Consider the following 16969-nt stretch of genomic DNA (forward strand, 5'->3'; position numbering starts at 1 on the left):
GGAACAGCTTGGGGTGAGATACAAAGTAAAGCTCCCTCTACACTGTCCCCATCAAACACACCCAGGACAGGGACAGCACGGGGTTAGATACAGAGTAAAGCTCCCTCTACACTGTCCCCATCAAACACTCCCAGGACAGGTACAGCACAGGGTTAAATACAGAGTAAAGCTCCCTCTACACTGTCCCCATCAAACATTCCCAGGACAGGTACAGCACGGGGTTAGGTACAGAGTAAAGCTCCCTCTACACTGTCCCCATCAAACACACCCAGGACAGGTACTGCATGGGGTTAGATACAGAGTAAAGCTCCCTCTACACTCTCCCCATCACACACTCCCAGGACAGGAACAGCTTGGGGTGAGATACAATGTAAAGCTCCCTCTACACTGTCCCCATCAAACACACCCAGGACAGGGACAGCACGGGGTTAGATACAGAGTAAAGCTCCCTCTACACTGTCCCGTCAAACACTCCCAGGACAGGGACAGCACGGGGTTAGATACAGAGTAAAGCTCCCTCTACACTGTCCCCATCAAACACTCACAGGACATGAACAGCACGCGGTTAAATACAGGGTAAAGTCCCTCTACACTGTCCCCATCAAACACTCCCAGGACATGGACAGCTCGGCGTTAGATACAGTGTAAAGGTCCCACTACACTGTCCCCATCAAACACTCTCAGGGCAGGGACAGCAGGGGGTTAGATACAGACTAAAGCTCCCTCTACACTGTCCCAATCAAACACTCCCAGGACAGGTACAGCACGGGCTTAGAGACAGAGAAAAGCTCCCTCTACAGTGTCCCCATCAAACACTCCCAGGACAGGGACAACTCGGGGTTAGAGACAGAGTGAATCTCTCTCTACACTGTACCCATCAAACACTCCCAGGACAGGTACAGCACGGTGTTAAATACAGTGTAAAGCTCCCTCTACACTGTCCCCATCAAACACTCACCGGACATGTACAGCACGGGGTTAGATACAGAGTAAAGCTCCCTCTTCACTGTCCCCATCAAACACTCCCAGGACAGGTACAGTACGGGGTTAGATACAGAGCAAAGCTCCCTCTACACTGTCCCCCTCAAACACTCCCAGGACAGGTAAAGCACAGGGTTTGATACAGAGTAAAGCTCTCTCCACACTGTCCCGATCAAATGTTCCCAGAACAGTGTCGCCATCTGGGATGGCCACGTCCCGATTACAAAATGGACACCCGCAAAGAATGCAGGGAAAATTGGACAATACTAAGAAACAAGCAGGTGCAAGCTCTGTCTGTTGATTAGAACCTTAAACTCTCAGACAGGACAGAAACTACCAAACAATTTACTTACTAATGAGCCATCTCCGGGGACAAAAGGGAAACATTTAGATACACAATGTCAGGACAGACTCCCCGGCGCCAGAAGAAGCTAAGACAAAGCAGACTGACAGTCACAGGAACACGCCCAGCATCAGGGAACCATCCCTCTATTGGAGGAAATTCGATACGGATGATTGGGAAAGACCCAATTAGTTGAGGCCAAGTTCAAGGCCCGCCCAAAAGAGCGCGAAGCCCTTTGCAGTGTGAGAGGTATCACCCAAGGGAGAATCTTCCTCCTTTGGCTTTGGCGCTCACTGAAGAGAGAGACCTGCCTAGCAGCTGCATCAGACCAAGTAAGTCCCAAGTCAACGCACGCTACGAGATAGACGCTCCTAGTTGCATTATGGCACTTAGTTGCGCCCTGAAGTCCGCATCTCGGAAGTCAGACGTGTCCTCTGGAGAGAGGGAATGTACGCGCTGCACGAGGTTGAGGAGCTTGCACGCCTGTGCGCCTCGCAGGGATTCCTTTGAGGAGCCCACGATCTCGAAGAGTAGGGTGCAATTATGGTGCAAGCACATACACACACTGATGGACATGCAGTAGGACCAACCAGCATACATAACACCGCAGCCAATCACCAGTGAGAGCACAAGCACTATCAAGACAGGGGACAGGAGAGTTCCTGCTCATTCTAGCAGCAGCCAGCCCAGAGCACAGAGCTCACAGCCTGCATCACAGACATTCACCATGTGCTGAGTGCCTCACCATAGCTAGTGATAGGAAAGGGTCCACAGTTAACTTGGTATTGCTTATACGCACGTTTACAGTATGTTAGCATAGTTGAACAGTTAATAAAATAGCGTTACACCACTTCCAGCATTGTTGGCTTGTTTGTGAACCAGAACACCCAACACGTCATGGTACAAGGAGTGGCCGCAATCTAGCACTTGTGAGACCTACCTGCAACTTCTCAGCATTCCGGCATCCTACAGCATGGAGAACATCAACCTGCTGCCGCCGCTCCGCATCGCTGGCAATCTCGGGGTAAATTGGAAGATATTTAACAGCGCTTCCAGCTCTTCCTCGAGGCCACGGACAGGGAGAATGTATCGGACACCAGGAAGATAGCCCTTCTTCTCTCCACGGCTGGGCAACATGCCATTCAAATCTTTAACTCCCTGACATTCGCGGACGACGAGGACAAGACCAAGTACAAGACAGTGCTCCTCAAATTCGACACACACTTCAGTGTTGAAGTCAACAAAAGCTTCGAAAGGTACCTGTTCCAGCAGCGCTTGCAGGGTTCCGACGAGCCTTTCTAATCCTATTTAACACACCTCCGCATCCTCGCGTAATCCTGCGGCTACGGGCCCACCTCCAACTCCATGATACGCGACCAGATTGTTTTTGGGGTCATGTCGGACACCCTGCGTCAGCAGCTCCTTAAAGTTAAGCAACTCACCCTAGCGACTGCCATCGAGACCAGTGTCCTGCATGAGAATGCCACCAGCCGGTACTCCTCCATATAGGCAGCTGAAACGGTGCGGCAAGGGCCCCATGATGCGGAACGGGTCCAAACGATCGAACACCTCCCGGGCCGCAGTCTGGAGGAGGGTGGCCATTTTGCGAGCTTTCCGAGGCCTCCCGCGCTTGTACACGCCAAACGAGGGGACGGTGACGTGGAGGAACGCGATGCGCAGGCTCGCACCCCGCAAGACTGTACTGCGCATGCGCGGTGGTGCAATGAACGCACTGACATCACGACGTGTGGCAACTGTGGCTCCGCCCACTTAAAGCGGCAATGCCCTGCAAAATTGCGACAGTGCCTACACTGTGGCAGGCTTGGCCACTATGCTGCCTGCTGTCGAGCAGCCCAGCCTGCCAACTCGCAATGATTTAACCAGCCTCGCAGGAATGTTCGGGCAATCCAACCCACCTTCGCCGAGTCTGATCCTGACTTCATGCAGACCAGTGACACCAAGGACAGGGAGCCTTTTCGAGACGCTGTCATAACCAAGAACAGGCTGTCCCCGAATCAAAAGCACCAGCCGCTGTTGGTGCACAGCATTGATCCAGACAACGAGTGGTGTGCCACCCTGACGGTCAACCGATCCCAGATCAGATTCCGTCTGGACACTGGTGCTTCCGCCAATCTCCTCGCATGGTCACCATTTCAAACCCTGGGGGTCAAACCAACAATTCTTCCATCCAATTGCCAACTGGTCGACTATAATGGTAACGTCATCCCCGCCACTGGGTCATGCCAACTCGAGGTGACGCACAACTTGCGAAAAGTCACCCTACCCTTCGAGATCGTGGGCTCCTCAAAGGACTCCCTGCGAGGCGCACAGGCGTGCAAGCTCCTCAACCCCGTGCAGCGCGCCCATTCCCTCTCTCCAGAGGACACGTCTGACTTCCAAGATGCGGACTTCAGGGCGCAACTAAGTGCCATCATCACTCAACACCGAGATGTCTTCGAAGGCATGGGCACACTTCCCTACACATACAAAATCCTGCTCAAACAGGACACCACGCCTGTGGTTCATGCACCTCGCAGAGTCCCAGCACCCCTCAAGGACCGCCTCAAGCAGCAGCTGCAGGACTTCCAGGACCAAGGAGTGCTTTCCAGAGTGACGGAACCAACCGACTGGGTCAGTTCCATGGTGTGCGTAAAGAAGCCTTCCGGCGAGATCCGGATCTGTATCGACCCGAAGGATTTAAATCGTAACATAATGCGGGAGCATTACTCTATCCCCAAGCGTGAGGAGATTGCGTGCGAGATGGCTTGAGCCAACATATTCACCATGCTGGATGCATCAAAGTGCTTCTGGCAGATTCAATTGGACAAGTCCAGCAGAAAGCTGTGTACTTTCAACACTCCATTTGGCAGGTACTGCTACAATAGAATGCCATTTGGAATCACATCAGCATCTGAAGTGTACCACCGCATCATGGAGCAGATTATGTTGAGGCATCGAGGGTGTGCGCGTCTATGTGGACGACATCATCATCTGGTCCACCACCTCGCAGGAGCATATCAGTCGCCTCAAATGCGTTTTTAAGCGAATACGGGACCAAGGCCTGCGCCTCAACAGAGCCAAATGTTCTTTCGGCCAGACCGAACTCAAGTTTTTAGGAGGCCACATCTCCTGGTTGGGTGTGCGGCCGGATGCGGACAAGGTGGCAGCCATCACGGCTATGCAGAAGCCGGCGGGTAAGAAGGCGGGGCTCCGGCTCTTAGGAATGGTCAACTTCCTAGGAAGGTTCATCCCTAACCTCGCTCCCCACACCACGGCTCTCCGCAACCTAGTTAGGAAGATGACGGACTTCCAGTGGCTTCCCGCCCAACAGCGTGAATGGGAGGAGCTCAAGGTCATGCTGACCACCGCCCCGGTATTGGCGTTTTTCGATCCTGCAAGGGAGACAAAAATATCAACGGACGCGCGCCAATCTGGAATAGGGGCGGTGCTCCTGCAACGAGATGACGCCTTGTCATGGGCCCCTGTTGCCTATGCGTCACGGGCCATGACCCCCACAGAGCAGCGCTATGCGCAAATCGAGAAGGAGTGCCTCGGCCTGTTGACCGGTGTCGACAAGTTCCATGACTACGTGTATGGCCTTCCCCAGTTCACTGTGGAGACCGACCATCGCCCGCTGGTCGGCATCATCCAAAAAGACCTCAATGACATGACCCCTCGCCTACAACGCATTCTGCTCAAGCTCCGGAGATACGATTTCCAGCTAGTGTACACACCGGGTAAGGACCTGATCATAGCCGACGTTCTGTCCAGGGCAGACACCACTCCGTCCGACCCAGAGGGGTTAGTTTGCCAAGTCAACGCCCATGTGGCCTTCACGGCCGCCAATCTGCCGGCCACGGATGAACGCCTAACCCACATTCGCCGTGAGACTGCGGCTGACCCTGTGCTACAACGTGTGATGCGCCACATGACTGACGGATGGCTCAAGGGACAATGCCCGCAGTTCTATAATATTCAAGACGATCTGGCAGTCATTGGTGGCGTCCTCCTGATGCTGGACCGCATCGTGATCCCTCACAGCATGCATCACCTGGTTTTAGAGCAGCTGCATGAGGGCCATCTCGGCATAGAGAAGTGCCGACGGAGGGCCCGAGAGGCTGTCTACTGGCCTGGCATAAATGAGGACATTGCCAAAACTGTGCTCAATTGCCCCACCTGTCAGCGGTTCCAGCCAGCCCAACCACGGGAGACCCTTGAACCCCATGAGTTGGTCATGTCCCCTTGGTCTAAGGTAGGCGTGGACCTGTTCCATGCGCTCGGCAGGGACTATGTTCTCATAGTTGATTATTTTTCCAGCTATCCCGAGGTTGTACGCCTACACGACATCACGTCATCGGCTGTTATCCGTGCCTGCAAAGAGACCTTTGCTCGTCACGGCATCCCACTCACTGTGATGTCGGACAATGGCCCCTGCTTCGCGAGCCAGGAATGGTCTAACTTTGCCAGCAGGTACAACTTTGTACATGTGACATCCAGTCCCCTGCACCCCCAGTCAAATGGCAAAGCAGAAAAGGGCGTCCACATCATAAAGAGGCTCCTCTGCAAGGCTGCTGACGCAGGATCCGACTTCTGCCTCGCCTTGCTGGCCTATCGCTCGGCTCCACTGTCCACGGGCCTGTCGCCAGCCCAGCTGCTGATGGGTCGCACCCTCAGGACCACTGTACCGTCCATTCACGTCCCAGACCTCGACCATGCTCCGGTCCTTCAGCGGATGCAACAGTCTCGTACGCAGTACAAGGCGGCGCATGACGCTCGAGCGACTGATCTTCCTGCTCTGGCGCCAGGTGACAACGTCCAAATCCATCTTCTGGAGGGTTGCTGGTCTGCGACTGCTGTGGTTCTTCGGCAGGTGTCTCCCCACTCATTCCTGGTTTGTCTGCCGATGGCTCCAGTCGTCGCTGCAATCGGCGTGCCCTTCGTCTGGTTCCACGCTCGCTATGCGATCCTCCACCGGTGCCACGCCCTCCTGTTGTCCCCAATGTGGACGATGTAGAGCTTCCGGATACTCTGCATCCTCCTCACTTGGCCGTGGCAGGACCGATCCGCAGCCGGTGGCTCCTGACCCACCCTTGAGGCGGTCAACCCGAATTCGTCGCCCACCTCAGAGACTTGACTTATGAGCCTTACAATGTTGGACTCAATGCTTTGTTCTTTCTTCCTGTTTCAGCATTTCACTAGTTTGTTTATAGCATTCATTATTAGTTTTGTTGTTGTTCTTTTCTCTGCACCAGGCACCTTCCCGTGTATATAGACTAGCCTCATGTACATAGTTATGTAAATACTGCACACACATGGTCAGATACACTCATTACACGTCATTTATTCTCACATAGGCACATGTTCTTTGTAAAAAAGAGGGGATGTCATAATATACATCCGTACATTATGGTGCAATCACATACACACACTGATGGACATGCAGTAGGACCAACCAGCATACATAACACCGCAGCCAATCACCAGTGAGAGCACAAGCACTATAAAGATAGGGGACAGGAGAGTTCCTGCTCATTCTAGCAGCAGCCAGCTCAGAGCACAGAGCTCACAGCCTGCATCACAGACATTCACCATGAGCTGAGTGCCTCACCATAGCTAGTGATAGGAAAGGGTCCACAGTTAAGCTGTTTACCACGTTTACAGTATGTTAGCATAGTTGAACAGTTAATAAAATAGCGTTACACCACTTCCAGCATTGTTGGCTTGTTTGTGAACCAGAACACCCAAAACGACAGTTGCTACGCTGTAAACAGCTCAACCCAGCAGCCTCAGAACCGAGCAATGGCCATTGTTCCTCTGACTGAGTGGGCGCCCAAAGCTATGGATAGGCTTTAGTAATAGTGGTAGTTTAGTTTGTAGAGTTTTTGCATGAGTAGATTTGACTGTGTGTAAATAAAAGAGCTTTGCTTTTGAACTTACTAACTGGTGTATCGAGTCATTGATCAGTATTCGGTTCTGAACCTTGTGGCGGTGTCGAAAGATACCTGCCGACTCTTGAGCAAATGTGATTAGGTAGAGCCAAATTAAGAACTAACCAAAAGTTAGCAACAACAGATACAGCACGGGGTTAGATATAGAGTAAAGCTCCCTCTACAGTGCTTAGGGCAGCACGGTAGCACAAGTGGATAGCACTGTGGCTTCACAGCGCCAGGGTCCCAGGTTTGATTCCCCGCTGGGTCACTGTCTGTGCAGAGTCTGCACATTCTCCCCGTATCTCCGTGGGTTTCCTCCGGGTGCTCCGGTTTCCTCCCACAGCCCAAAGACGTGCATGTTAGGTGGATTGGCCATGATAAATTGCTCTTAGTGATCAAAAAGGTGAGGAGGGGTTATTGGGTTATGGGGATAGGATGGAAGTGAGGGCTCAAGTGGGTCAGTGCAGGCTCGATGGGCCGAATGGCCTCCTTCTGTGCTGTATGTTCTATGTTCTTTGCACACTGTCCCCCATCAAATATTCCCAGGACAGGTACAGCATGGGGTTAGATACAGAGTAAAGCTCCCTCTACACTGTCCGCATCAAACAGTCTCAGGACAGGTACAGCACGGAGTTAGACACAGAATAAAGCTCCCTCTACACTGTCCTCATTAAACACGCCCGGGACAGGTACAGCACGGGGTTAGATACAGAGTAAAGCTCGCTCTACACTGTCTCCATCAAACACTCCCGGGACGGGTACAGCACGGGGTTAGATACAGAGTAAAGCTCGCTCTACACTGTCTCCATCAAACACTCCCAGGACAGGGACAGCACGGGGTTAGAGACAGAGTAAAGCTCGCTCTACACTGTCTGCATCAAACACTCCCAGGACAGGTACAGCACGGGGTTAGAGACAGAGTAAAGCTCTCTCTGCACTGTCCCCATCAAACACTCCCAGGACAGGTACAGCATGGGGTTAGATACAGAGTAAAGCTCCCTCTACACTGCCCCCATCAAATATTCCCAGGACAGGTACAGCATGGGGTTAGATACAGAGTAAAGCTCCCTCTACACTGTCCCTATCAAACAGTCCCAGGCCAGGTACAGCACGGAGTTAGACACAGAATAAAGCTCCCTCTACACTGTCCCCATCAAACACTCCCAGGACAGGGACAGCACGGGGTTAGATACAGAGTAAAGCTCCCTCTACACTGCCCCCATCAAATATTCCCAGGACAGGTACAGCATGGGGTTAGATACAGAGTAAAGCTCCCTCTACACTGTCCCTATCAAACAGTCCCAGGCCAGGTACAGCACGGAGTTAGACACAGAATAAATCTCCCTCTACACTGTCCTCATTAAACACGCCCGGGACAGGTACAGCACGGGGTTAGATACAGAGTAAAGCTCCCTCTACACTGTCCCCATCAAACACTCCCAGGACAGGGACAGCATGGGGTTAGATACAGAGTAAAGCTCCCTCTACACTGTCCCCATCAAACACTCCCAGGACAGGGACAGCACGGGGTTAGATACAGAGTAAAGCTCCCTCTACACTGTCCCCATCAAACACTACCAGGACAGGGACAGCACGGGGTTAGATACAGAGTTAAGCTCCCTCTACATTGTCCCCATCAAACACTCCCAGGACAGGTACAACATGGTGTTAGATACAGAGTAAAGCTCTCTCTGCACTGTCCCCATCAAATATTCCCAGGACAGGTACAGCATGGGGTTAGATACAGAGTAAAGCTCCCTCTATACTGTCCCCATCAAACAGTCCCAGGACAGGTACAGCACGGAGTTAGAGACAGAGTAAAGCTCGCTCTACACTGTCTGCATCAAACACTCCCAGGACAGGTACAGCACGGGGTTAGAGACAGAGTAAAGCTCTCTCTGCACTGTCCCCATCAAACACTCCCAGGACAGGTACAACACGGGGTTAGATACAGAGTAAAGCTCCCTCCGCACTGTCCCCATCAAACACTTCCAGGACAGGGACAGCACGGGGTTAGATACAGAGTAAAGCTCCCTCTACACTGTCCCCATCAAACACTCCCAGGACAGGGACAGCACGGGGACAGATACAGAGTAAAGCTCCCTCTACACTGTCCCCATCAAACACTCCCAGGACAGGTACAGCACGGGGTTAGATACAGAGTAAAGCTCCCTCTACACTGTCCCCATCAAACACTCCCAGGACAGGTACAGCACGGGGTTATATACTGAGTAAAGCTCCCTCCGCACTGCCCCCATCAAACACTCCCAGGACAGGGACAGCACGGGGACAGATACAGAGTAAAGCTCTCTCTGCACTGTCCCCATCAAACACTCCCAGGGCAGGGACAGCACGGGGTTAGATACAGAGTAAAGCTCCCTCTACACTGTCCCCATCAAACACTCCCAGGACAGGTACAGCACGGGGTTAGATACAGAGTAAAGCTCCCTCTACACTGTTCCCATCAAACAATCCCAGGATAGGGACTGCACGGGGACAGATACAGAGTAAAGCTCCCTCTACACTGTCCCCATCAAACACTCCCAGGACAGGGACAGCACGGGGTTAGATACAGAGTAAAGCTCCCTCTACACTGTCCCCATCAAACACTCCCAGGGCAGGGACTGCACGGGGACAGATACAGAGTAAAGCTCCCTCTACACTGTCCCCATCAAACACTCCCAGGACAGGGACAACACAGGGTTAGATACAGAGTAAAGCTCCCTCTGCACTGTCCCCATCAAACACTCCCAGGACAGGTACAGCACGGCGTTAGATACAGAGTAAAGCTCCCTCTACACTGTCCCCATCAAACACTCCCAGGACAGGTACAGCACAGGGATAGATACAGATTAAAGCTCCCTCTACACTGTCCCCATCAAACACTCCCAGGACAGGGACAACACAGGGTTAGATACAGAGTAAAGCTCCCTCTGCACTGTCCCCATCAAACACTCCCAGGACAGGTACAGCACGGGGTTAGATACAGAGTAAAGCTCCCTCTACACTGTCCCCATCAAACACTCCCAGGGCAGGGACTGCACGGGGACAGATACAGAGTAAAGCTCCCTCTACACTGTCCCCATCAAACACTCCCAGGACAGGTACAGCAGGGGGTTAGATACAGAGTAAAGCTCCCTCTACACTGTTCCCATCAAACAATCCCAGGACAGGGACTGCACGGGGACAGATACAGAGTAAAGCTCCCTCTACACTGTCCCCATCAAACACTCCCAGGACAGGGACAGCACGGGGTTAGATACAGAGTAAAGCTCCCTCTACACTGTCCCCATCAAACACTCCCAGGGCAGGGACTGCACGGGGACAGATACAGAGTAAAGCTCCCTCTACACTGTCCCCATCAAACACTCCCAGGACAGGTACAGCACGGGTTAGATACAGAGTAAAGCTCCCTCTACACTGTCCCCATCAAACACTCCCAGGACAGATACCGCACGGCGTTAGATACAGAGTAAAGCTCCCTCTACACTGTCCCCATCAAACACTGTCAGGACAGGTACAGTACAGGGTTAGATACAGAGTAAAGCTCCCTCTACACTGTCCCCATCAAACACTCCCAGGACAGGGACAACACAGGGTTAGATACAGAGTAAAGCTCCCTCTGCACTGTCCCCATCAAACACTCCCAGGACAGGTACAGCACGGCGTTAGATACAGAGTAAAGCTCCCTCTACACTGTCCCCATCAAACACTCCCAGGACAGGTACAGCACAGGGATAGATACAGATTAAAGCTCCCTCTACACTGTCCCCATCAAACACTCCCAGGACAGGGACAACACAGGGTTAGATACAGAGTAAAGCTCCCTCTGCACTGTCCCCATCAAACACTCCCAGGACAGGTACAGCACGGGGTTAGATACAGAGTAAAGCTCCCTCTACACTGCCCCCATCAAACACTCCCAGGACAGGTACAGCACGGGGACAGATACAGAGTAAAGCTCCCTCTACACTGTCCCCATCAAACACACCCAGGACAGGTACAGCACGGGGTTAGATACAGAGTAAAGCTCCCTCTACACTGTCCCCATCAAACACTCCCAGGACAGGTACAGCACGGGGACAGATACAGAGTAAAGCTCTCTCTGCACAGTGGTCTGTGTCGCTCCTGGGGCAGCTGTGAGTTGGGTGACCATCCCCACAGCGGGTGTTTGGCGGCTGCTCCCAGGACAGGTTGTGCCAGCTTCTTTCCGCTCGACTAACGAAGGAATGAGGAAGTCAGCAAACATCTGAGTCGAGCAGTGTGCCGTGACTGCGCGGAACAGACAAACATGTCACACACTACGTCCCATGGGAGGGCGCACTGCTGCTTGCAGGCTCTCTGACAGCCCGCTGCAGACCAGCTGCGACCGGCAGATCAAAACTGTGCCTACGTTTGCTCCGGGTCGGATCAGGTTGCCGAGTCCCACTATGCGAATCCCGATGGATTGTCTCCTGCTGATGGCGATGATTGTCAATGGTGAGTGTGAGGGAAGGGGTTTGTGACCGAGGATCAAGCAAAGGGTCCTGGCAGCAGTCAGTGTGGTCGACAGCACACTGGTTTGGATAAGGAGCACGGTTGCGTTCACTGAGCTCTCTGGCCTGTAAAGCCAAACCCAATGATAAAAGACAAGTCGAAAAATCAATGTCGCAACACGATGGTCGCAGACTTTGAAGGAACTCAGTGGCTCGGCTCAATTCCCATCTTCTGCAAAATCTTGATTCGACTATATTCGACTATTCCTTGTTAATCACAGTTGAGGGAGTGTCTGCACTTCTGATCTCCATGAACCTTGCTTAGGCCACACTTGGAACACTGTGCAGAGTTCGCGACTCCAGAAACTGTGCATAGACCACAGTTGGAGGGCTGTCCACAGTTCCAGTCCCTGTTTTAAAAAAAGATAAACAGTGGCTTCAGAGAAAGTTGTACGCCTCCCCTGGAATACAGCAGCACTGGCAGTGCAGCACTCCCTCAGTACTGACTATCTGACAGTGCAGCACTCCCTCAGTACTGACCCTCTGACAATGCAGCACTCCCTCAATACTAACCCTCTGACAGTGCAGCACTCCCTCAGTACTGACCCTCTGACAGTGCAGCACTCCCTCAGTACTGGCCCTCTGACAGTGCAGCACTCCCTCAGTACTGACCCTCTGACAGTGCAGCGCTCTCTCAGTACTGACTCTCTGACAGTGCAGCTCTCCCTCAGTACTGACCCTCTGACAGTGCAGCACTCCCTCAGTACTGACCCTCTGACAGTGCAGCACTCCCTCAGTCCTTACCCTCTGACAGTGCAGCACTCCCTTAGTACTGGCCCTCTGACAGTGCAGCACTCCCTCAGTCCTGACCCTCTGACAGTGCAGCACTCCCTCAATACTGACGCTCTGACAGTGCAGCACTCCCTCAGTACTGACCCTCTGACAGTGCAGCACTCCCTCAGTACTGACCCTCTGACAGTGCAGCACTCCCTCAGTACTGGCCCTCTGACAGTGCAGCACTCCCTCAGTACTGACCCTCTGACAGTGCAGCGCTCTCTCAGTACTGACCCTCTGACAGTGCAGCACTCCCTCAGTACTGGCCCTCTGACAGTGCAGCACTCCCTCAGTACTGACCCTCTGACAGTGCAGCGCTCTCTCAGTACTGACTCCCTGACAGTGCAGCTCTCCCTCAGTACTGACCCTCTGACAGTGCAGCAGCCCCTCAGTACTGACCCTCTGACAGTGCAGCACTCCCTCAGTACTGACCCTCTGACAGTGCAGCGCTCCTTCAGTACTGACCCTCTGACAGTGCAGTGCTCCCTCAGTGCTGGTAGTAGAAGTGTTAGCCTGAATTTTGGGACTGGAGTTGGGCTGGAATCTGCCTTTCTAACTCAGAGGTGACAGTGCTAACATGTGAGCTGACTGAATTATTTTTGCTGACAACTGGTTATCCAGCCAGACTGATTTATTTTTGGTGGCAACAGGTTAACCATCCACACTTAGAATAATTTTTGATGTGGCAACTGCTCATCCAGCCGGACTTGGAATTTTGTTCTTTTCCCCGTAGGTGACAAAACATTAACCAGTTTTGGTGTGTGCGTGTGTATGTGTGTGTGTGTGGGTGGGTGGGTGGGGTGGGGGGGGGGGGGGTGGGGGGGGGGTGCGGGGGGTGGGTGGGTGGGTGGGGGCTCCGATCTCCTTCATACTTTAGTTTCACGTCCTCTTTTACAGCAGCTGTCTTTCTTTATCAGCCTCAGAATCATGACAGGCATCTAACTCAGCCACTTCCGACTGCCCTCAGGGAGCTAGTGATAATAGTGTCTGCCAATGTGGGGGTCTGAATTCTACCTTTCAGCACAGAGCCAGGTGCAATGTTGCAGTCTGTTTGTCCTTCTCACCCGCAGCTCACAGTGGAGTTTCTCATTGACCTCAGTACCTGTTGATTGAGAAGGGAACAAATTACAAAAGGCCTTACTTTGTAGATTGTGCCTCTCACCGGCCATTCCATGTTTTGCTGCTTTTGTCTGCATTGCTGTGTGTGTGCATGTGTGGATGACTGTATGTGTGTTAATCTGTGCATTACTGTGTCTATGTGTGTGTATACATGGAGTCATAGAGGTTTACAGCATGGAAACAGGCCCTTCGGTCCACCTTGTCCACGCTGTCCAGTTTTCGCCACTAAGCTAGTCCCAATTGCCCGCATTTGGCCCATATCCCTTGATACCCATCTTTCTCATATGACTGTCTAAATGCTTTTTAAAAGACAAAATTGTACTCGCCTCTACTACTGCCTCTGGCATGTGGGCAACCGCAGCCCAATCGCACATGTGCAAAAAATGCCAGCTTGACACTTTGGCAGTGTCAACATGGCATCCTGGCAGTGCCCATGGCAGCTGGCAATGCCATCTGGGTACCTTGCCAGTGCCAGACTGACACCCAGGTAGCGCTGCCAAGGTGCCAGGCTGGCACTGCCAGAGTACCAGGTGGCACCAACAGTGATAGGGCACCACCCTGCCCAAAGGACATGCAGCTGGGGGTCTCCGATTCCCTTGGAGACTCCCACAAGTGCCGTTCCATCCGGTCCCCATTTGTGGAGACTGTGATGATATGCATAATGTAAGTTTGTACATAATCTTATGCATGACCTCTGACAACTAGGTGGCATTGTAAACTCACCACGTCACCATGTGATCTGGGAGTTGGGAGTTAGTTGTGGTGGGAGATAGACGTATTTGCAGTAGTTCCACGAGAGTTGTGCAGTGTTAGTTGTTTGTTAGTTAATTTTCATCCACGTTATATTACCACAAAGTTTATCCTATAATAAATTATTTTATAATTTATTTTATTTTATTTATTAACTACTTATTTATTAATTAATTATTTATTATTTTATAAACTACATGTTTTGTAGTTCATCGTTCACTTTAGCCATTCTACAGAACATGACATGGTACCAAGAGTAATGATTTAACCAGAAACTTGAAGATTCTGGGCAAGAAAATTCAAACGACTGAAGATAACTCTGCAGGGTAAGAAAGGAGACAAATCTTTGTGACTCATCTTGCAAGCTACTGGCATCTTGAGCTCAACGCGTGGTAAAATTTCAAAGCCTGGAATGGAAGGTATCAAGGCACCTCAACAGCTTCGGTTTACCGGTAATGTAGACAAAGATTGGAGGGTGTTTAAGCAGCAGTTTAAACTATATGTTGCAGCTCTTGGTCTGCAGGCACAGCCTGATGAGAGGCGCAATTTTCAACACGTTTACATTTGAAGACGAGGCTGACGGCAAAAGCTTTGAAGAAGTGCTTAAAAGATTCGATCAGCATTGCTCTCCAAACAAACCTGAAACCTTTGGGTGCTATAAATTCCGTACGCGCATCCAGAACGCGGGTGAGGCATTCGATAACTTCCTCACTGACGTGCGATTGAAGGCACAGTTGTGCAACTTCAGAACACTCCAGTTGTCAATGATAAGAGACCAGATAGTTTTTGGATTCTCTGCTAATAAAGCATGTGAGTGGCTACTATGAAGTAGAAACTTGAAAGTGCCATTCAAATATGTCATGCTAGTGAGCTGGCTGCAAAGCAGCTCGACACGCTGAATCTCTGTAGTTTGGGCACGAAGGTGGCAGACACCATTAATTTGGTGACACAGCCTAATAAGAAATGTGCTCCCAGCCATTTTGAGCTGCCGACCCAATCCTCCATTTTGTATCCGTGATGTGGCAAATGGCATATGCCACGCAGTCCGCTGCTGATGGAAAAACGTGTTCCATCTCTAATGGCAGGAATCATAGTATGTACAGTGCAGAAGGAGGCCATTCGGCCCATCGAGTATGCACCAGCCCTTGGAAAGAGCACCCGACGTAAGCCCACAGCTCCACCCTATTCTGCCACCCAATGTTGTACAAGAAAAAGGCCTGAACAAAGAGTATCAGTGCCATTGTTGAGGTGTGTCTAGAAAACACTTTATTTGTCGACATGATCTCCAGCAAAGACAAGGAGACTCAAGGTATATCAAACAGAAGTATATTTGTACCAATCTGCAGCAATAGTGACTTGAAGGTCGATAATTATATGGATAATTTAGAAATAAATGGCACAGTAATAAAAGCCAAGCTGGTGCAAGGGTCACCTTCATCAACCTGTCTGATGTAAAAAAGCTGCAAATTCAGCCGAAAATAGTTACCGAAACAGTACAATTAAGAGATTATAATGGTAACGAAATCTCGACGTTAGGCGCATATGAGTTAGAAGCATGGGTACACAACAGACTTTGCACCATACCATTTTCCATTGTGGACGGCACGAGGGTCCACCACAGGAGCGGGACAATGTGAGGCACTGGAGCTAGTTCAGCGGCTGTACATTCCAGACAGTGCCACGACAAAGGATGAATGCAAATGGCAAAGAGATGAAGTGAGGAGCTATCAGATGAAATGAAAGGAAAAGTCAAGCTGGAGGAAGAGCAAAAAGAGGAAGAATTAGACGATGAGCCTGAAGAGAAAGACTATGAAAGTTTATTCAGTTTATTTGGCATTAGTAACGAGCTGATAGCAAGCAGCATCCAATCTATGCAGGACAACGATGAGTGTGGAGGTTCTAAGCTGAACTGCGCAGAGGCTGAAAATGAGAGTGTAACAGCAGACAAATCAGTTGACAGCACTTCAACTGTGATCAGCCAACTGGGAACAGCAGAAATAATCCCCATTTTTCAGAAATTGGCTCCAGAGAAGTACAATGAATTATCCTATGCCCACAGACTCATTCCTGCAGTGGGTTCTCAAGTACTCAAGACCAGTCCATCAAAGAACCGTCAGGAAGAACAGATGGATACATCTTTGTGCAGTTCTCCAACAAAAGACGAAGCATGTGCATGTATCATTATATCAGATGAGGATGAAACACTAATTGAGGTTAAACCACAAAGTGAAGAAGTAATGTCTGATGTACAGGACATTGATCGAGCTAAAATACCAGAATGTGAGGGTTTACAGATCATTCCTGAAGTCGCACACTTGCCTGCAACTTCAAACGCGTCCAAAGGCATGTCGACATTAGATGCATCATCAGTTGATGAGCGTATAGCACAGCGTTCGAGTGCAAGCACCATGGATCAGCCAAAACTCCTCAATCCAGCAAAGGCTCCAAAAAGTTTTAATTGCAGAAGATACGAACAGCTACTTCCTTGGCCGTGACCAATAACAAGAATGATGCTCTGGTTGGACAGGCAGATGTGG

General features: G+C 51.1%; 1 protein-coding gene across 2 annotated transcripts in view; it reads left to right on the forward strand.

Moving 5' to 3' along the window:
• The first annotated feature begins 11546 nt into the window (after positions 1–11546).
• The window catches only part of cd79a (CD79a molecule, immunoglobulin-associated alpha), a 46352-nt gene continuing 40929 nt past the window's right edge, over positions 11547–16969 (forward strand). For both annotated transcript variants that reach the window (XM_072470199.1, XM_072470200.1), the window contains exon 1: positions 11547–11733. In XM_072470199.1, the coding sequence (XP_072326300.1) occupies positions 11565–11733 (169 nt within the window). In that variant the 5' untranslated portion in view covers positions 11547–11564. The remainder of the gene's footprint in view (positions 11734–16969) is intronic.

Source organism: Scyliorhinus torazame, chromosome 12 (genome assembly GCF_047496885.1).
Source record: "Scyliorhinus torazame isolate Kashiwa2021f chromosome 12, sScyTor2.1, whole genome shotgun sequence".
NCBI classification, from domain to species: domain Eukaryota; kingdom Metazoa; phylum Chordata; class Chondrichthyes; order Carcharhiniformes; family Scyliorhinidae; genus Scyliorhinus; species Scyliorhinus torazame.